This window comes from Carcharodon carcharias, chromosome 12 (assembly GCF_017639515.1).
Source record: "Carcharodon carcharias isolate sCarCar2 chromosome 12, sCarCar2.pri, whole genome shotgun sequence".
Lineage (NCBI taxonomy): Eukaryota > Metazoa > Chordata > Chondrichthyes > Lamniformes > Lamnidae > Carcharodon > Carcharodon carcharias.
Window position 1 is genome coordinate 144,162,773 of NC_054478.1, and position 22,845 is coordinate 144,185,617.

Consider the following 22,845-nt stretch of genomic DNA (forward strand, 5'->3'; position numbering starts at 1 on the left):
GAAAAAGTCCAGTTGTCTCTTTTCCCACCGTCACCACATTCACCTAACTGCATATCTGAAATTTATGGATGAGCCAAGACTTCTTCCAACTGAATGCTGGGAAACCCAAAATCACGTCATTCATCTCTTGTCGAGACTTCATTCTCTCCCCAGAGGTTGCCTCAGGCTGACCCAAATAAAACCTCCATGTCCTCCTCAAACCAGAGCTTCCAAGCCCCAATCCTACCTGTCATTAAGGCCAATTACTTCCAGCTCCTCTGCTGTCAAAATCTTTACCTACACTGACATTATCTCACTGCTCAACTTTTCCAATAATCTTCACTCACCAGCTTCCCAAGTTCCACCCTACATAGATTTGAACTAACAGAACTCCAAGAACCAAGGGCTGAATAATCATGGCAGTAAAGTCGGATTCGTGCCTCAGCCCAGAACAAAGAGACAACTGTAACTGGAAATCAATTCAGGCACTGAACGGGTGAACACATACCAACTGGCAGAATAACTGATTCGGAGGTGCAGACTGTATAAACTTGGGGAGATAGAAAGGGAGTGGGAGAGGGAAGAGGAAGAACAAAGAAAACACGTGCAGTTTGAACAAGCACAACATCGTTGAAAACATTAGAAGATTAAACTGTGTGAATAGCAAGGTGTGACCGCAACAATGCAGAGCTCACAGACAATCCAGGGAGCATTGTGACTCTCCGATAACTTCTCAATACCTCCTTCTGCGAGAGGAATATTTCTGCTTCCTAATAATTTCATTCAGATTTTTCATACTTCCTGCCAAAATTGTAAGTTAGCAAGTTCCACGAGAGAGAAGCCAAGCACAACTTGGCACATTCTGGGGCGCAGCAGGTAGCTAGTGAAACAAGGACAGAATTAAACTGGAGTTTTCAACAGATCAGGTTGACATCGGGGGATCCATGTACCCAGATGGTTTGTAGTCCCAGGGAAAAAGACAAGGGGGAGGGAGCACTACACATGCAGAACCTCATCTATTGCTAAGGTAGCTGTAAAGCAACAAGGAACTGTCTCCAGCAGCATGGTTTTTCTAAACTGTAATTTGATTCAAGTTTTAATATTTATGAATTGCTATTAAGGGAAACCTTGGTAACCTAAACCTGATCTTTCCCCAAAAAATGGAGAACACCCATCATTTCCAGCAACTTCCCCTACTCTGCACTGGATTGCACCTATCTTCAAATATTGACACTCCTTCCCTAATTTCCAAGAGGCACATGTTTTTCTTGGCAAACAGTTGCACAGGTGCCAGATCATTTCAAGTGCCAGCTATCCTTCTTGAGAGCATGAACAAGGCATATGGAAAAATTATTAAACTGTTGGGTAGCAGCAAATTCAAGTCCAACCCTGCCCTCACCCCATTTCTACAAATATAGTTCCCAGCTGGAATCAGGAGCATGGAAACTGGCTCATTGGCACAGAGGCCAACTGGATAAAAACATTAAACTCAGCGATCAAACCTGGGACCTTCCTGGGGGAGTTAAGAAAGGGCCACCAGGGAAGCTTCACTCGGACAATAAGCAGTGCATCACCTGTTTCTGGTTCAATCCTGCATTGGAACGGCTGTCAGCTTTCTCAAAGTAGCACAGGTATACGTATACAATAGGGAACCAAAAGCAGCAATGGATATGTGCATCAGTCATGACTCTACCACAGAAGGAGAGAATCTGATTGTAATCTAATTACAGTCATTCAAATCCCTTAACTATGAATGCCAATACATCACATTGTGTCTAAATATTACTGAACATGCTGGTTGTTAAAAATAGCTACACAGGTATCTTATATACTAAACTCTTACTGCAATCAATTTGCAGCCTGTCTTTGCTTCACTGATGACCCACAGCAGACTTGCTGCTACATGTGTCACTATATTTCCATTCACAATCTGACTGGCTCTGGGATGTGGCTAAGTTGGGATTCAGAGCAGTTCCTTTCCCGTTCCTCATTCACCAGCAAACAGAAAGAAGGCGATCACATCAGGAGGTGATACTACCCCAGCAGCTAAAGGACAAATAAGTTAAAAACATGTAACAAAGCAACTGACCTTATCATTCATTAATACAAGAAAAGCCAAAGGTAAGAAGTTATTCGGCCCATCCAAGCTCACCCCTCCCTCTGGCATATTAACTCTTCCATTGAAGCCCCTCCCTCTAGTACATTAACTCAATTACGTGTTCCAAATATAAATAAAGCTGTCTATTCAACTCTCCAGGCTTTGTATTCTTGAACACCCCACATTCCTGCAATCTGATTATGTAACCTCCTGTCAGCTGTATATCGTCAATTTGCTGTTGCTGCAAACACCAACAACTTTTTCCATTTATATACAGCCTTTAACATTTCAAAGTGTCCCAAGGTGCTTCACAGGGCCACTATCAAACAAAATTTGACACCGAGCCACAAAAGGAGATTAAGAATAGATGACTTGGTCACAGTTGTCAATATTTTATTAATTACACTGTTACGGTTTAATGGTAATTACATGGTTAAGGTTTAATAGCAATTACGTTGTTAAATAGGTGATGGGTATTTGTGTACCTATAAATGGGGACTGCTGGGGGGGGCTGGAATCGTATTCATTGTGAACTAAGTCAATAAACTCGCCAGCAAAGAAAGCAGCTGTGTCTTAGTTTAATTTCACCAAACAGCGTGGATCTGATTAACAGCAGTGATAGGTGGTAAGAAGCGGCTTAAGGTAGAAGAGCATGAGCAAGAGGCAGAGGGGCAACATCTGGTAAATTCAAACACCTCTCTTAAGCATCTTACATTTGGCCACAACAATTAATTGTAGTTAATGCTTCTTTCAAGTTTATGCCTTCTTGTTAATGTTATCCGGATTTTCTGCTTCTTGGTCTGCTGTCCTTCCTGACCACCCTCCAAGCTCTGCCCGTCTATAATTAAAGTCTAATCCACTTCCTGCTCCACATCTAGTTTAAAGTAAGCCTTCAATTCTACCTCTAATAGCTCTGTTAAAATGCAGCTCATCATTAGACTCCTGCAAAAAACACACCTCAACTACGAGAAACCACCAACTGGCCTACACCACTCAATTACTTCTTTAATTTGCTGCCTTTGCAAAGCTTGCTGATAACTAAAAAGTTCAGGCTTCCTGGCAAAATACCTAAACTTCAGTGACATCCTCCTTTTCCTCTGTTTTTTTTTCTTTTAACCTTTCAGGCGTGACCTATGCCTGAACTCTTATTTGGCAAAAGGGGAAACACACAGGTGTAGACTTGTAGTAGACTTTTAAGCAAGGGATTAGTTAAAACCAGCATGAGATCAGGGGACACAACACGCCTCAATTTTTTGCACTCCACTCCCTTGTGCAAGCGGTCAATTGCAGCATCCAGCCTGTTTTCCCAGCTAACTCAGCACAGAACAGGGATCACGCCTGCGACCACCCTGTCACCCAGTCTGCCCTTTGTGAACATAGATATCAAAATGCTCACATTAAATCTGTGCTATTTATCCTCCCTTAATTCTGTAATCCCATAATGAAAAGAGAAGTCACTAATCAGCAGTGGAAGGGCCCAGTCCAAACAGCAGTGAATCAACTGTCAGCATCAGGCACCCTTTGTAAATTCAATATCTGCACTGCTCTGTGAAACGTCAGCAGAAATACAGCCACCTTCTAATTCAAAATACAAGATTAGAAGTCATATGATAAACAGCTTGCTGAAGTTCGTCTCTCTGGTACATTAACTCTCCCATTAAAGCCCATCCCTCCGGTACATTGACCCTCCTAGTGAAGCCCATCATTCTGGTAAAGTAACACCCTCGTCAAAGCTTTGATCCAATTAAAAAACAAACTTGCAGTTAGTATAGCGACACTTTTTTAGGAAATAGTTTGCATTTATGCAGCTCCATTCACATCCTAAGTAGTACTTTTGAAGGTAGTCTCTTTTTTTTTTAAAAGAGATAAACTATCAAAACTGTTCTTAGGACATTAGTTGAGAGATAAATGTATGCCTGGACACCAACGGTACTCCCTGCTCCTCTTTAAATAGTGCAATGGGATCTTTTATATCCACCCAAAAGCACTGTTAAACATTTTGCCTGAAGGGCTGTCCCTCTGAAGGTGCAACATTCCCTCAGTATTACACTGGAGTGTCAGCCTACACTATGGATTTAAGATTCTGAAGTAAGGTTTGAACCATATATTCCACCTATTCTATTCCCACCCTCCTGCATACTCCACATACCAACCAATATTTTTCTTCTTCAAGCAAGTATCTAATTCTCTTTTCAAAGAATTGTGGCAGAGAATTCCACATTTTAATAGCCCTCAGAGAAAAGAATGGCTTTCTAAGTTATCACTGACCAGTAGAAATGATCTATCACTATTTACTCTATCGTAACCTTTCAATCTTGAACACCCCAATTAGATCATCCCTTAACCGTTTTCCAAAGGCCACAGACCTGAAACGTAAGCTCTGTTTTTCTCTTTGCACAGATGCTGACCTGAGTATTTCCAGGATTTTATTCTTATTTCAGATTTCCAGCATCTGCAGTATTTTTGCTTTCTGTACCCCTTATCCATTGCTGCTTTAGCGAAGCAGCTCAACTTCTCAAATCTCCCTTTCCACTAAGCATAACTCTGAATGTCACAGTGGAAAAGTCAGCAGTTAACATGCCATTTATTGATTTTTTTTGCTAGCTAGGCGGAGAACGGAAGAGTGGAGGAGAGTTTTGGCAACAGATGGACTGAAGTAGGAGTGGAGGGAGATATGCAGATGAAAGTAGGTGGTCATTTTGACAGGAGGAATCGGAGAGTGGAGACATGGAAGTTACAAACAGTCTGGTTCAACTTGGGGCAGTGTACAGGGAATGGGATAAAATTAGTGGAGAAGGTAGAGTTTTCAGTGAGGGGTAAAGACAATGGCTTCAATGTTTAACTGCAGGAAGTTATAGCTCATCCAAGATTTGATGCGAGAAAGCACAGAGGCAGTGAATGTTCGAGAGGTAGAGCTGAATGACATGAGTGTACAGGTGGAAGCTGACTCCATACACTTTGAAAAGCAGTTGCTGAAGATTCGGTGATTACAGGTAGGTAACTGTGGATGTAAGTGAGGGCAATAGCCCTAAGGTGAACAACTGATGGTATATAGACAATAATTTTCTGTAAACAAAAACTGAACTCCAGTACAGGTAGGGCCAACTACAATAGCTGAACCTGCCAATGTGAGGTACAATTCATTCTCTAGTACAGCCCTGCAGAATGAAGAGCTCACAGCATGCCTACACATTATCATTTACACTTATACTCCCCTTCTTCCATGCCAGTCACACTTACCAAGTGCAGCATCAGACAAAGAGCTAAAAAAAGAGTGCCTTTGACAAAACTACCCAAGTTTGCATCATCCTCTTCACACACACACACAGCAAATTCACAAAGGACTAAACAAATTATTCTACCAATTTCTTTGCTAGCATTTGGAACTCATTTACATATTATTTAAACTCTGCGTTAATTTTCACCTGCCACATGTTTCATTTCACTGGTCTTTCTTTGCCCTCCTGAAGTCTGATGCTATCCTCCTCCCTGTTTGCAACATTTCTGAATTTTGTGTCATCTGTAAGCTTTGAACTGAAGCCCTGTACACCCAGGTCCATATTATTAATAAATCAGGAGCAGAGGTCCTAATGCCAACCCCTGAGGAACATCAATGCACATCAGTCTGAAGACACATCCAATCAACCATTACCCTCTGTTTTCTACCCCTTACCCAAGTTCACATTCATGCTGGCATTGCCACTTTAATTCCAAGGGTTTTAATTTTTCTAACAAATTTATTAAATAGTACTTTATTAATCACCCATTGAAAGTCCACAAACACATCAACTGCACTATCCTCTTCAAACTTCTCTGTTACTTCAAAGAACTCAATCAACTCTGCCGGACATGATTTGACTTTAACAAATCCATTGTGGCTGTCATTTACTAACCCATGTTTTTCTAAGTGACAATTAATTTTGTCCAGGTTGTTACCACACCAATGACATTAATCTGACTGGCCTGTAGTTATTGCGTTTATCCATAAGAAACGTAAGAAACAGGGACAGGAAAAGGCCACTCTGCCCCTCAGGCCTGCTCCACCATTCAATAAGATCGGGTTAGATCTTCTATCTTACCCACACCTTCTTGGGACTATCCCCATATTCCTTGGTTAAGTATCCAAAATTCTGTCAATCTTTGACTTGAATATATTCAAGGACTGAGCATCCATAGCTCCCTGTGGTAGAAAATTCCAAAGATTTGAAACTGAGTGAAGAAATTCCTCATCTCAGTCCTAAATGACTGACCCCTTATTCTGAGACTGTGACCTTGTGTTCTAGATTCCCTAGCCAGGGGAAACATCCTTTCAGTGTCCACCCTGTAAAGTCCCTTAAAATTTTTGTGTGTTTCAATTTGATCACCTTCTACTATACTCTAATGCTTCTCGGCCTAGTCTCCTCAATCTCTTCTCACAGGACAATCCCCTCATCCCAGAAACCAGTCTAGTGGATTTTTGATTTCTTTTTTATTCAAGGGATATGGGCTTAGTTGGCTAGAACAGCGTTTATTGCCCATTCCTAATTGCCCTTGAGGTGGTGGTGGTGAGCTGCCTTCTTGAACCGCTGAAGTCCATGTGATGTAGGCACACCCACAGTACTGTTAGGGAGGGAGTTCCAGGATTTTGACCCAGCGACAGTGAAGGGATGACGATATATTTCCAAGTCAGGGTGGTGAGTGGCTTGGAGGGAAACTTCCAGGTGTTGGTGTTCCCATGTAGGGTACTGGTCGTGGATTTGGAAGGTGCTAAGGAGCTTTGGTGAGCGTCTGCAGTACATCTTGTAGATGGTACACACTGCTGCTACTGTGCATCGGTGGTGGAGGGAGTGAATGTTTGTGGATGGGGCGCCAATCAAACGGGCTGCTTTGACCTGGATGGTGTCAAGCTTCTTGAGTGCTGTGGGAGCTGCACTCATCCAGGCAATGGGAGAGTGTTTCATCACACTCCAGACTTGTGCCTTGTAGATGGTGGCCAGGCTTTAAGGAGTCAGGAGGTGAGTTACTTGCCACAGGATTCCTAGCCTATGACCTGCTCTTGTAGGCACAGTATTTATATGGCTAGTCCAGTTCAGTTTCTGGCCAATAGTAACCCCCCAAGATATTCATAGTGGTGGATTCAGCAAGGGTACCACCATTGAACGTTAAGGGGCAATGGTTAGATTCTCCCTTGATGGAGATGGTCATTGCCTGGCACTTGTATGGTGTGAATGTTGCTTGCCACTTGTCAGCCCAAGCCTGGATATTGTCCAGGTCTTGTTGCATTTGGACATGGACTGCTTCAGTACCTGAGGAGTCGTGAATGGTGCTGAACATTGTGACAGCACTGTTGATGATCATGCACTTGCGATGCCATGGCATACAAGGCTATGGGCCTAGTGCTGGAAAATAGGATTAGAAAGTTAGGTAGTTAGGTTTAATTGGTTGACCGGCGCAGGCTCGGTGAGTTGAAGGGCCTTTTTCTGTGCTGTAGCCCACCATGACGCCTTCCAACACTTTACCGATGATCAAGAGTGGACTGATGGGGCGGTAATTGGCCGGGTTGGATTTGTCCTGCTTTTTGTATACAGGGCATACCTGGGCAATTTTCCACATTGCTGGGAAGATGCCAGTATTGTAGCTGTACTGGAACAGCTTGACTAAGGGCGCAGCAAGTTCTTTAGTACTATTGCTAGAATATTGTCAGGGCCCATAGACTTTGCAGTATCCAGTGCCTTCAGCCATTTTTTGATATCACGTGGAGTGAATCGAATCGGCTGAAGACTGGCATCTGTGATGCTGGGGACTTCTGGAGGAGGCCGAGATGGATCATCCACTCGACATTTCTGGCTCAAGATGGTAGCAAATGCTTCAGCCTTATCTTTAATGCAGACATGCTGGGCTCCTCTATCATTGAGAATGGGGATATTTATGGAGCTTCCTCCTCCAGTGAGCTGTTTAATTGTTCACAACGATTCACGGCTGGATGTGGCAGGGCTGTAGAGCTTAGATCTGATCAGTTGGTTGTGGGATCGCTTAGCTGTCTATCACTTGCTGCTTACGCTGTTTGGTATGCAAGTCGTCCTGTGTTATAGCTTCACCAGGTTGACACCTCATTTTAAAGTATGCCTGGTGCTGCTCCTGACATGCCCTCCTGCACTGTTCATTGAACCAGGGTTGATCCCATGGCTTGGTGGTAATGGTAGAGTAGGGGATATGCCAGACCATGAGGTTACAGATTGTGGATGAGTACAATTCTGCTGCTGCTGATGGCCCACAGCACCTCGTGATTGCCCAGTCTTGAGTTGCTAGATCAGGTCGGAACCTATCCCATTTAGCACGGTGGTAATGCCACACAACATGATGGAGGGCATTCTCAATGTGAAGACGGGGATTCTTCTCCACAAACGCTGTACAGCGGTCACTCCTACTGATACTGTCATGGACAGACGCATCTGCGGCAGGCAGGTTAGTGAGGATGAGGTCAAGTATGTTTTTCCCTATTGGTTCTCTCACCACCCGCCACAGACCGAGTAGAAGCTATGTCCTTTAGGGCTGAATCAGCTCCATCAGTTGTTGTGCTACCAAGCCACTCTTGGTGATGGACATTAAGTCCCTCACCCAGAGTACAATCTGTGCCCTTGCCACCCTCAGTGCTTCCTCCGAGTGGTATTCAACATGGAGGAGTACCGATCCATCAGCTGTGGGGGGCAGTGGTACGTGGTAATCAGCAGGAAGTTTCCTTGCCCATGTTTGACCTGATGTCATGAGACGTCATGGGGTCCCAGTCAATATTGAGGACTCCTAGGCTAACTCCCTCCCTCTTGTATACCACTGTGCCGCTACCTCTGCTGGGTGTGTCTAGCCGGTGGGACAGGACATACCCAGGGATGGTGACAATACCACTACACCACCACCTCTCCAGTTGTTGTACTCCCTCTAAGTAAGTATTTCCTCCCTTAGGTAATTGTCACACAGTAATCCAGCTTTGGGCTCACCAAGACCCTGTACAATTGCACTAAAATCTATTTACTCTTATACTCCAATCTTTTTGTAATAAAAGCTCATATACTATTAACTTTCCTAATTGCTTGCTGCACCTGTATGTTTAGTCTAATTCATGTACACCACTTTTCTTTTGAGCTGTGTAACATTTGCAATCGCCCATTCCTCTGGGACCACTTCCATATCGATGGAAAACTAGAAAATTGCGGTGAGAGACTGTGCTATTTGCACCCAGACTTCCATGAACAACCATCAGGACTGGCTGACTTTTATATCTTGAAAATTGCCGACCTTACAAGCAGCTGTTCTTTATCTATTTATATCTGACTACCTCCTCCGTTTCATTGGCACATTATCCTCTTCTGTTGTGAAAACAGATGCAAGGTTCTCATTCAATACCTGTCACAGCTTTTTTTACTCTTTCATGGGGTGTGGCCAGCATTTATTACCCATCCCTAATTGCCCTTGAATAGGTGGTGGTGAGCTGCCTTCTTGAACTGCTGCAGTCCCTGTGGTGTAGATACACCCACAGTGCTATTAAGGAGGGAGTTCCAAGATTTTGCCTGTGACAGTGAAAGAGTGGTGATATAATTCCAAGTCAGGGTGGTGAGTGTCTTGGAGGGGAACTTGCAGGTGGTGGTGTTCCCATGTATCTGCTGCCTTGTCCGTCGAGGTGATAGAGGTTGTGGGTTTGGAAGGTGCTGTCTCCACAAGAGATTATTTTCAGCCCCTACTCAGACCTACCCTTCCTTTAACTACTCTTTTCCTCTGCATGTTTATAAAAGGCTTGAGTTCCTTTTGCTAAACTATTCTCTTACACTTTCCTCCATTTCCTTTTTCAGTTCTCTGTAATCAGCTTGATTCTCTATTGTATTACAAATCTGATATTTATCAAAAGCCTCCTTTTTCATTTCATTTCAATCCCAATGTCTTTGTGATCCAAGGGCCTTTGGATGCTTTATGTTTTCCCTTTGTGGGAATGTGTTTAGTTTGTAACTGAGCCATCTCCTCCTTGGAGGTCTCCCAATGCTCATTTACTGTTTTACTTGCCAATATTAGACTCCAATTCTACTGGGCCAGATTTCTTCTCAGCTACTGAAATTAGACCTCGAGTGCCTTCACCATGGACTGCTCCTGATCCCTTTCTGAAATTACTTTCAAACTAATGATCGCTGTTACCCAGGTGTTCTTCTACTGAAGCATCCACTACTTGCCCACTTCATTCCCCAGAACCAGTTCCTTCACAGTTTCCTCCTTCATTGTGTTGGAAACATACTGATCAAGAAAAAGTTTTCCTGCGTGCACTTTAGGAATTCTTTCTTTACACTGTTTTTCTATATAAGAATAATCAAAGGCCCCAATACCGTCACTACTGCTTTTAAATAATTCAGAAATTTGAATACAGGTTTGGTCCTCCATGTCCTTTACACTATTTAGTGGTCCATAGTACATACCAGTTCCTCTTCTCCTTGGGGGGTGGGGGCGGTTGGAGAAGCAGTTCCAGATTTTCACTGCCATTTTGTGAGGAAATGCTTCCTACATCAACTCAGAACAGCCAAGCTTCAACATTAAGACTGTTCCCCCCCTTGTTCTTGATTACCATCAGCATAAGATATAGTTTCCCTCTAGTTACCTGATCAAGTCAATTAATCATCTTAAATACCTCAATTATATCACCTCTTAATCTTCTTTGCTCAAGGGAATAAATTCTTGGTCTATTTATCACAACTCATACATTTACACGAATGACACTCCAACCCTGACCTAATCTGCATTCCCATCTGAATCCCCCCTTTTCTGGAATATTCCCTATTCTAATATCACTCCCATTCCTTTATGCATCTTGTTTCTTCTCCCCGATAAATCATCCTGGTTCCCCTCTCCATTAATGATGCCAAAATTAATTTTTGTAGAGTCCATATAACAAAAAAAAACTTTCATCCCATCAATCTCAACTGTTCACTCAATGTTAGGGCAGTGCAGAGGAAGCTTCATTCTGTAATGTCAGGAATAGGTTTTTTTTAAAATTCATTCATGGCATGTGGGTGTCACTGGCTAGACCAGCACTTATTGCTCATCCCTAACTGCTCTTGAAGATGGTGGTGAGTTGCCTTCTTAAACTGCTGCAGTCCACGTGGTGTAGGTACACCTCTAGTGCTGTTAAGGAGGGAGTTGCAGAATTTTGACCCAGCGACAGTGAAAGAACGGTGATATAGTTCCAAGCTAGGATGGTGTGTGGCTTGGAGGGGAAATTGCAAGTGGTGTTCCCATGCATCTGCTGTCTTTGTCTTTCTAGGTGGTAGAGCTCACGGGTTTGAAAGGTGCTGTTGAAGGAGCTTTGAGTTACTGCAAAGCATTGTATAGATGGTACACACTGCTACCACCGTGCGTCAGTGGTGGAGAGTGTGACTATTTAAGGTGGTGGAAAGGGTGCCAATCAAACGGGCTGCTTTACCCTGGATGGTGTCAAGCTTCTTGGATGTTGCTGGAGCTGCATTCATCCAGGCAAGTGGAGGGTATGCCATCACACTCCTGACTTGTGCTTTGTAGTTGGTATACTTAATTCATAATGTTTTAGAATATAACTTATGGTTTCAGGAATTAAAATTGTAACTGTAGAAAATGGGAGTACCTGGTTGAGAAACTGGTAATAATCCTGAAGTAAATGCAATTCAAACCAACTTGGAGTCTCTTACACTTAAAACGTTGGAGCCATGATGACTTAAGAGGTTAACAGCTGAAAAGGTAAGATCATAATACAACAGATGGAGAAACTTCAACCACGGATGCCCGATCTGTGGGCTTTTTAGTGGGGACATGATGTCTGCAATCCTTGCAGCGAGGGCAGTCCACAGAGATGTTTCTGTTTTGGGGAGTTAAATTATTTTAAATGCAATTGGTAAACCCTGAAGGGTTGTAAAAACCATTTATTTTTCCTCAAAGAAGAAATTGTAAAAGAGGGGTATTTAACCTGAAGGACTGTTTGAGGACATTCCAGAGCATGCCATGTTGTCATGGAGATGGGTACAGCTTAGTGAGATTCTCTGGTTTCAATTTATCTGGGTGTTTGAGTTATTTTTAAGTTGCAGGTTGGATTTTGTGTGGTGCAGCTTAAGATAGGCAAAATAATTGACAATTAGGTCTACACTATAAGAGAAAAATATAACTTCATCAATAGCTGGGCAGAATGCATGTAGGCGCTAATCTCAGCTTGGGTTTCATGAGGGGGAAGCTGGAAGATTGCCTAGTTTGAAGCTCATGGAAAAATCTACAGTGGTTCTCAGTCTTGTGGCAAAATAAAGCAACCAGCAGATTAGCTTGGAAGTATTGAGAAGGCAGCCAGAACAAGGGACTGAGACACCCACAAGAGGCAGCAGATGAAAGTTTTACCTCTAAGACTAGCTGGATCTGAGAAGAACTGAAGTAGTTTCCAGAGGACCGTGGCATACTTTTGGGTGGTCCCAACAGAAGTAAATAACTCTAAGATATCAAAGTATAAGATAATTCTTGGGAAGTTAAGTAGTAAGAGTGCATGACATACAATAAATCGTATTGTTAAATTAAGTGCTTGTTTTGTTTAAGTCTTTTATATACAATAAAGCTTTTTTGTTAAAAAACATGAAACCTTGTGGTATAGCTCTATTGGTTAAAATGAGGTGTTCAGGTTTCTCTTAGAATATTAACAGTCTCTGTACCCTGTCCTGGGAGTGTTTGATGAGGACAGTGTAGAGGGAGCTTTACTCTGTATCTAACCCCATGCTGTGCCTGTCCTGGGAGTGTTCGATGGAGACAGTGTAGAGGGAGCTTTACTCTGTATCTAACCCCGTGCTGTACCTGTCCTGGGAGTGTTTGATGAGGACAGTGTAGAGGGAGCTTTACTCTGTATCTAACCCCGTGCTGTACCTGTCCTGGGAGTGTTCGATGGAGACAGTGTAGAGGGAGCTTTACTCTGTACCTAACCCCATGCTATACCTGTCCTGGGAGTGTTTGATGGAGACAGTGTAGAGGAGCTTTACTCTGTATCTAACCCCATGCTATACCTGCCCTGGGAGTGTTTGATGGGACAGCTACATTCCCCAATGCAGACATCCTTTACTTTCACGAGTACAAAATTAACTTTAAAAAGTCTCTCCAAAAAGAATTGGCCCTGTATCAGCACTAACAGCTCACAAAGTTCAAAGATATACTAGAATACAAAATAAAATATTACAATCTTTCAAGATGTGATTGAACAGAACAGTTACATGCTGCATTTCTCAAGGCCGCTGGACTGAATGTCTTGAGTTTTGGCTCATACTGCACAACACTGATAGTGAGGAAGAGAGAAGCTTTAAAATGGGTGGAATGAGATTTAGCATTTTCCAATCTGGATTAGGTTGGAATTGATTTATGATTGAGAGCAGGTTTTAATTAAATAGTGAATGATGCACTCTACCCTATCTGGCTAAGCTGGCAAGAGGGGTAAACTGGACTATCATACTGAGCCTGTGGTTGCACAATACATACACACACATCCTTTATAGTTTAATACATTCCTCTTGCAACTTTAAATCAATTCAAAACCAAATTGCAAACAAAGCATTGCATCCCTCCATCTCCCAAAAACGACACTGTAAAATAATCAACACGACACAGAAAAAAGGTGTAATCTACCATTGAAGTTTTATTGAGTTACAAGTTCAGATTATGACTTTCAGGATCTTTTCGCAATTGGGAATGTGTGTTCCAGCCACAACCACAATCACATTGTTACACTGAACAAAGTTGGAAAAGTTTTCATGCAAATTTCAGAATAAATCCAAATCTTAGCAAATGAAATGAAGGTTCTAAAGATGGACTGAAATGTTTATTCGCCAGGTGGGTCAGAGAGTAAAGAAGACGTGCAACTGATGCACACCAGATCTGATCCTCTCTCTCTCTTAGCTGGCTAGGAACAGTAGGAGTGCAGTTAAGATCAGCAACCCTGGATTAGGGATGTGAAGAATAAATAAAATCGTGGAATTCCCACTCATCACTATCCAGTGATCCGCATGGATATGCGGTGAAGATAAGTTCAGCCTTGGCTCTGAATGACATCATGTGTGACTGTGACAAAGGTAAACTTTCCCTCCTTATCCTTCTTGGCCTGTCTGCAGCCTTTGACACGGTTGATCACACCATCCGCCGACTACATCTGTCCACTGTCGTCCAGCTGGGTGGGATCTCATCTGGTTCCATTCTTATCTGTCTAACCATAGCCAGAGAATCAGATGCAATGGTTTTTCTCCCTGCTCTTGCACCACTAACCCCAAGGATCTATCCTTGGCTCCTTCCTATTTCTCACCTATACGCTGTCCCTCCGTGAAATCACCCGAAAGCAGTATCAGTTTTCACAAGTATGCTGACAACACCCAGCTCTACCTCACCCCTACACCTCTTTGACACCTTCACTGTTGCTAAATTATCAGACAGCTTGTCCGTCATACAGTGCTGGCTGAGCAGAAATTTCCTCCAACACTGGGAGGACCAAAGCCATTGCATCCAGTCCTGCTACAAACTTTATCTCTTTCCCTGGCAACTGTCTAAGGCTAAACCAGACAGCTCGCAACCTTAGTGTCATATTTGAACTCAAGATGGGCTTCCCATAGCATACTTGCACCATCGCTAACATTACCTATTTCTACCTCCCAACCACTTGATTTCACCCATCATTCAGCTCGTTTGCTGCTGAAACCCTCATTCATGCCTTGACTATTCCAATGCACTCCTTGCTGGTCTTTCACATTCCGCCTTCATAAACTTGAGATCATCCAAAAACTCTGCTGCCCATACCCTTACTCACACCAAATTCCATTACCCCTCTGCTCATTGGCCTATGCTGGCACCCAGTAAGCAACATCTCGATTTTAAAATTCTCTTCATTGTTTTCAAATTCCTCCAAGGCCTCACCCCTCACCATCTCTGTAATCTCGAACTCCACAACCCTCAACTAATTCTGGCTTCAAGCATCCCCATTTTAATCCCAGAATGGGGGGGGGGGGGGGGGGGGGGGGGCGATGGCTGTGCCTTCAGCTGCTTGGACCCTAAACACTGGAATTCCCTTAAATCTCTCCTCGAAGTCACTCCTGAAAAGCTACCTCTTTCACCAAGCTTTTGGCCATCTGCTCTAGCTTTATCTTATGTGGCTCAGTGTCCAATTTTGACTCATAACACTCCTGTGAAACAACTTGCGGGTTTTAATGATGCAATCGGTGCTGTATAAATACAAGTTACTGTTGTTGTTGACCCCCTTCACCTAGTAGCATCAGAACACGAGGTGGCCATTCAGCCCCATACAATTAGATCACGGCTGATCTGCACTTGAATCCCAATTACCTGCCTTGACCCATAATTCGAATGAACTTTAACCCAGTAAAGAGACAGCAGCCTCAGGGGTGGGAAAAAAATGTATGCAACTCTGTTTCACAAGATACACACAAGCAAAAAAAAAAAACAAAATTATTCAACAGGTATGATTTTTAGACAAATTCAATTCCTGCAATAGCCACAATACAGGCATGTATTATAATGGGGGAAATGCAATATTTTCCCTAAAGTTTCGATATGTCTGCATTAATTTAATAAACTCCTGAAAACATTTAACAGGGGGACACAATTATTGTGCTTTGTTGATCATAATTCCCATTAAAACATCCTAATTCATCTCTAATATTAAGTTTCTTCTCTCGCACTTCAATACTGTAATCAGCACTCCGCTGAACTGCCCTGTCCTTCAGCTGTAATGAAGCCATCCTACACACATTCCTCCTCTCCCCAAGTTCAAAACCACCATTCAGCTCCCTCATTCATGCTCTCCTGCTTTCTTTTTGCAGCACAAGCTTGGTGTTTCCTGTTCAGTATTTGATTCCATTCTCCTGTTTCAGTGACATTGTGCACAACAAGCCAGAGCATTTGCTATCACCCACAGTGGCCCACCAGCTTCACCCAAAGGATAATCACATCGACTCAGTCACTGTCTTTGGATGTTGATGGCATGCAGCCTCCCACGCATTCTCTCGCTGCATATTTCTGTTCACGTCCATTATTGGTTTGCAAAATTCTTTATTGGGGAGTTTGCACGGGTATGTGGGGGAGGGGGCGTTGGCAGGGGGGGGAAGAGGGGGAGGGAGCGCTGGGGGGGGGGAGAGGGGGAGGGGGAGCTGCAGGGGGGGAAGAGGGGGGAGGGGGCACTGGCGGGGGGAAAAGAGGGGGTGCTGGCAGGCAGGAGGGGGGGAATGGGTGGGGCACTGGGGAGGGAAGAGAGGTGAGGGGGCACTGGTGGGGACAAAGGAGGGTCGCTGGCAGGGTAAAGAGGGGGGAGGGGCGCTGGCAGGGGGCGCTGGCAGGGGGAGGGGCCGGGGTGCTGGCGTGGGGGAGGGGCAAGGGGGTGCTGGCGGGGGGAGGGGCAAGGGGGCGCTGGTGGGGGAGGGGCAAGGGGGCGCTGGTGGGGGAGGGGCAAGGGGGCGCTGGTGGGGGAGGGGCAAGGGGGCGCTGGCAGGGGGAGGGGCAAGGGGGCGCTGGCAGGGGGAGGAGCAAGGGGGCGCTGGCAGGGGGAGGGGCAAAGGGGCGCTGGCAGGGGGAGGGGCAAAGGGGCGCTGGCAGGGAGGGGCAAGGGGGCGCTGGCAGGGGGAGGGGCAAGGGGGCGCTGGCAGGGGGAGGGGCAAGGGGGCGCTGGCAGGGGAGGGGCAAGGGGGCGCTGGCAGGGGGAGGGGCAAGGGGGCGCTGGCAGGGGGAGGGGCAAGGGGGCGCTGGCAGGGGGAGGGGCAAGGGGGCGCTGGCAGGGGGAGGGGCAAGGGGGCGCTGGCAGGGGGAGGGGCAAGGGGGCGCTGGCAGGGGAGGGGCAAGGGGGTGCTGGCGGGGGAGGGGCAAGGGGGGCCGCTGGCAGGGGGAGGGGCAAGGGGGGGCCGCTGGCAGGGGGAGGGGCAATGGGGGCCGCTGGCAGGGGGAAGGGCAATGGGGGCCGCTGGCAGGGGGAAGGGCAATGGGGGCCGCTGGCAGGGGCAGGGGCAATGGGGGGCGCTGGCAGGGGGAGGGGCAAGGGGGCACTGGCAGGGGGAGGGTGCGATGGGTGGAAGTGGGCAGCAGTGGGGGGGGATGGGGCGGTGGTGGGAGCAAGGGGGCGGTGGGGGGAGGAAGTGGGCGGTGGGGGATGGGAAGGCGGCAGTGGGGGAGGATGGGGGTGTTGGGGGGGTGGAAGGGGGCGGTGCGGGGATGGGAGTGTTGTGGGGGAGGAAGGGTGCGGTGGGGGGGGGGGGCTGTGTGTGCTCAGAGGGTGGGTGAGAGGTAAAAGATCTGATCTCAAATTATTCCAACAGATGTGAAAACGGGAGGTAGGATTTCATCAACCAGAACCAGTGGCTGAGCCCAGCCAAGCAGAACCTTCACCCTCATCACCACAGAAGCAGCATTTTAAAAAAAAACTAAAAGCCACCAAGAATCCCTGCCAGATCTTTCGCCAAGCACAGAATCATAAAAGTTAAAAGCACGGAATGGGGAATTTAACCACAGTCAGAGAGAGAGAGATATCTATATATATATATATATATATATATATATATATATAAAAATTATAAACATCAGACAAAATAAATGCAAGAGAATGTCAAGCAGGTACTGACTTCACACAGTCCAGAGGCAGTGATTGAATGTTGATAACATCAGCAGCAGACACACAGGTTGGGGAAGGTACAACAGGTCAAAGCTGAGGGAGGCTGAAAGCACCCCCCCCCCCACCCACCCCCCACACTCCCCGGCCAGTGGGGGAAGGGGAGCCGGGGCTCAGGCACAGAGCAAGGAGCAGGAAGACGAGGGCAGTGGGAGAGCCGGCCCCCGCCTGGGGTCCGGTGGGGGGGGGTGGGGGTGGGGGAAGGTCAGAGCGGGGGTGGTTGGGCGGGGGGGATCGGACTGGAGCCCCAGCCCAGCCCGGTCCGGCTCGGCCTGTCCGGGGAGGGGGGTGCCGAGCCGCCCGGGACCCCCTCACGACCCCCTCCCCTCCCCGGTCGGAGCAGACCCTCTCCCCTCCCCCCCGCCCCGCTATCACCCCTTCCCCTCCCTCCCTCCCTCCCTCTCACCTGGATGTAGTTGCTCTCGCAGTACTCGGCCACCCGGTCCAGGTTGTGGTAACTGTCCAGCAGCGCTCGGCGGCCCGCGGGGATCTCCTCCTCCAACAGCATCTGCAGCTCCGCCATCTTGCCCACATCTTCCGACTCTGGGGATGCGGGACCGGAACCGGAAACCCGGGGAGGGGCGGGGTCAGGGCCACTTCCGGGCAGCCAGGAGCCCCCATCGCCACCAGCATCCCTCCTTAGCAACCGGCACCTACCCTAGCAACCGGCACCTACCCTAGCAACCAGCAGCCCTCCTTAGCAACCGGCACTTACCCTCGCAACCAGCATCCCTCCTTAGCAACCGGCACTTACCCTCGCAACCAGCATCCCTCCTTAGCAACCGGCACCTAACCTAGCGACCAGCACCCCTCCTAAGCAATCAACACACCCTGGCAACCAGCAACCTTCCCTGGCAACCAGCACTTAGCCGAGTAACCAACATACCCTGGTAACCAGCACTCATCCTAGCCATCAGCGTGCCCCAGCAACCAGCACTTACCTTAGCAACCAGCATCCCTCCTTAGCAACCAGCACTACCGTAGCAACCAGCATTCCTCCTTAGCAACCAGTATCCCTCCTTAGCAACCATCATCCCTCCTTAGCAACCAGCACTTACCCTAGCAACCAGCACCCCTCCTTAGCAACCAGCACCCCTCCATAGCAACCAACACCCCTCCTTAGCAGCCAACACACCCTGGCAACCAGCACTTACCCGAGCAACCAACATACCCGGGTAACCAGCACTCATCCTAGCCATCAGCATCCCCCAGCAACCAGCACCCACCCTAGCAGCCATCGTCCCTAGAAACCAATACTTAACCTAGCAAACATCATCCCCCCAGCAACCAACAATCATCTTAGCAACCATCCCCCAGCACTCACCCTAACAACCATCATTCACCCTAACAATCATTTAACTAGCAACCAGCGTCGGCCTAGCAATCTGCAGCTCCCCTAGCAACCAGCACATCCTAGCAACTATTATCCACCCCATCATCCTCCAGCCACCACATTCACCCCAGCAACAATCATCCACCCGAGCAACCAGCACTCAGCTTAGCAACCATCATCCCCCTGTTCCCAGCTCTCACCATACCAATCATCACTCACCCTGACAACCATCACCCCCACCTTAGCAACCAGCATCCCCCCTAGCAACCAACACTCAACCTAGCAACCATCATCTCCCCTAGGAACCAGTATCCCCCAGTACTCAACATTCACCCTAACCCCTAGCAACCAGAATTTACCCCAGCAAACATAACTCCCAACAACAAGCACCCAACCTAGCAACTATCATAGTCCAGGAACCAGCACTCACCCTAGCAACCATCATCCGCCTTAACAACCAGCACTTACCTGAGCAACCATCAGCACCCCCCTACCAACCTCAACACACCATAGCAACCATCAGCCGACCCCCCTGCAACTTGAACTCACCATAGCAATTATCATTCCCCCAAGCAACCAATAATCACCCTAGTAACCAGCACTCACCCCCTAGCAACCAGCACACGCCTAAACAACCATCATCCCCCCAGTAACCAGTACTCACCATAGCTGCCTGTATCAACCCTTGGAGCCAGCATATACCCTGACAACAGTCACACACCCCAGGAACTGACTATAATAATAGTGAGGTAACAGGTACACCCAGGAGCTGACAAATTACTAATAACTGCAAGTCAAGGGAGATTTCAGCCAAAATCACCACAAACTAATCCAAAGGAAGGAAGGAGCATATCATTATTCAGCAATTTAACTGACCAATTTGCATAAAGGGAAAGGCTGCATTAATAGCACCCAAACCACAAGCCACAACAACAGTATATGCCATTTGTAACAGGCTGACTGTACTTGTCAGGTCAGAGGTCTGGAATCTTCAGCTCTGAATCCGCATACGCCTCTTAAACAGCTCCCAAACTCTGTCAAATGTATTGCATTAACATGAATAAAGCTTAAAAAAACTAAGTCAAGAAAAGTAAGAGCCATGTTTTTATTGCAGGACTAAAAGGCTAATCATTATGCTGCACTTTAAGGTTTCAAATGATTATTTTAGCTACAAACCTCATTGGGCTCTAAATTAACTTGTTTGAGCAGTATACCTACATTATGTTTATAGATAGTGCCTTGGTTTGAGGAATAAGTTTGATGGTTGTGAACTTTATTGTTTATTCTGAATATGCCATTACAAGCAGCTTTTTGATCATAGGAATCAAGATCTGAAAAAAGTTGCCTTAATTCTACATACCTTAAGTTGAGGTTTGTTTTAAAGATGACTTTACTGACAAAATTATACTTTTAAAAAAGTCAACATAGGAACATAGAACTTAGGAGCAGGAGTAGGCAATTTGGCCCTTCGAGCCTGCTCTGCCATTCGATAAGATAATGGCTGATCTGCTTGTGATCTCAACTCCACTTTCCTGCCTGCCAATCCCTCACTGTCAATAACCCTTGACTCCCTTGTCTATCAAAAATCTATCCAACTCAGCCTTGAATAAATTCAATGACCCAGCCTCCATTGCTTTCTGGGGAAGAGGATTCCACAGACTCACGACCCTGCGAGAAAGAAATTCTTCTCATTTCCACCTTAAAAGGGAGACCTCTTTTTTCAACTATGTCCCCTAGTTCTAGTCTCTCCCATAAGAGGAAAAATCCCCCCAGTATCCACCCTATCAAGTCTCCTCAGGATCTTATATCTTTCAATAAGATCACCTCTCATTCTTCTAAATTACAAAGGGTATTGGTCCAATAGAATCAGAATCACAGAATTGTTACAGCTCAGAAGGCCATTCAGCCCTTGTGTCTGCACCAACTCTCCAAATGAGAAATCTAACCTAGTTCCATTCCCCCACCTTCTCCGTATAACCCTGCACATTCTTCCTCCACCCTCTTCAAACTTTCTTCATAAAATAACCCCTTCATCTTGGGAATAAGTTGAACCTTCTCTGAATGGCTTCTAATGCAATTATATCCTTTTTCAAATAAGGAGACCAAAATTGTACACTGTATTCAAAGCATGGTCTCACCAAGGCCCTGTACAGCTGTAGTAAAACTTCCCTACTTTTATATTCCATTCCCCTTGCAATAAATGTCAATATTCCATTTGCCTTCCTAATTACTTGTTGTACTTGCATACTAACTTTTTATGAGTCATGTGCCAGGACACCGAGTTCTGTAATCTCTTTCCATTTAAATAATATACTGTTTTTTAAATGCTTCCTGCCAAACTAGACAAGGTCACATTTTCCCACATTATACTCCATCTGCCAAATTTTTGCCCACTCATTTAACTTTTGCAGATTCCTTATGCCCTCTTCACAACTTATTTTCCTATCTATCTTGGCGTCATTGGCAAATTTAGCTATCATACATTCGGTCCCCTCATCCAAGTCACAGATATAGATCGTAAATAACTTAGGTCCCAGCAATGATCTCTGTGGCACCCCATTAGTTACAGCTTGCCAACCTGAAAGTGACCCATTTATCCCTACGCTCTGTTTCCTGTTAGCTAACCAATCCTTTTTCCACACTAATATGTTACCCCCTGTACCATGAGTTCTTATTTTGTGTGACAACCTTTGGTGTGGCACCCTGAAATGCCTTTTGGATATCCAAGTGCACCACATCTACAGGATCCCCTTTATCCATGTTATTTGTTACTTCCTCAAAGAACTCTAATAAATTAATTAAACATGATTTCCCTTTCACAAAGCCACATTGGCTCTGCCTGATCCCATTATGATTTTCTAAGTATCCTGCTACAGTCTCCTTAATAATGGTTTCCAGCAATTTCCCTAAGACAGATGTTAGGCTAACTGACCCATAACTTCCTGCTTTCTGCCTCCCTCCTTTCTTGGATAAATGTGTTACATTTGTCATTTTTCAATCTGCTGGGTCCCTTACAGGATCTAAGTAATTTTGGAAGATTATAATCAATGCCTATACTCTCTCTGCAGCCACTTCTTTTCAGACCCTAGGATGCAGGCCATCAGGTTCTGGAGACTTGTCAGCCTTTAGGCCTAACTATTAGACACCAGTACCTTTTCCCTGGTAATGGTGATTGCTTTAAATTCCTCTCTCCTTTTCATCTCTTGATTTTCAAGTATCTTTGGGAAGTTTTCTACAGTGAAGAAAGACACAAAAAAACCTGTTCAGCACTTCCGCTATTTCCTTATTTTCCATTACTAATGATCCAAACTCACTTTATAGAGGACCAGCACTTACTTTAGTTACCCTGTTCCTTTTTAAATACCTGTAGAAACTCTTATTATCCATTTTTATATTTCTAGCTAGCTTTCTCTCATTCTCTAATTTTTGCCTTTTTTTTTAAGCCTTTCTTTGCTGATTACTAAACTCTGTCCAATCTTCTGACCTGCCACTAACCTTTGCAGTATTGTACAGTTTATCTTTCAATTTGATACTATCCTTAACTTCCACATCTAGCCATGGATGATGCATCCTTCTCAAAGAATCTTTCTTTCTCACTGGATAAATCTTTGCTGCGAGTTATTAAATATCTCCTTAAAAGATTGCCACTGCATCTCTGCTATCCTACCTTTTAAACTAGTTTCCCAGTTCACTTTAGCCAACTCTGCCTTCATATCCTTATTATTACTTTTATTCTGGTTTGAAACGCTAGTCTTTGACCCACACTTCTCA

The 22,845-nt window shown here is 45.6% G+C and overlaps 1 protein-coding gene across 4 annotated transcripts in view; it reads right to left on the reverse strand.

Moving 5' to 3' along the window:
- The window catches only part of LOC121284628 (abl interactor 2), a 143,992-nt gene extending 125,703 nt beyond the window's left edge, over window positions 1–18,289 (reverse strand). For all 4 annotated transcript variants that reach the window (XM_041200153.1, XM_041200154.1, XM_041200152.1 and 1 more), the window contains exon 1: window positions 18,148–18,289. In XM_041200153.1, the coding sequence (XP_041056087.1) occupies window positions 18,148–18,264 (117 nt within the window). In that variant the 5' untranslated portion in view covers window positions 18,265–18,289. The remainder of the gene's footprint in view (window positions 1–18,147) is intronic.
- Window positions 18,290–22,845: the final 4,556 nt, after the last annotated feature.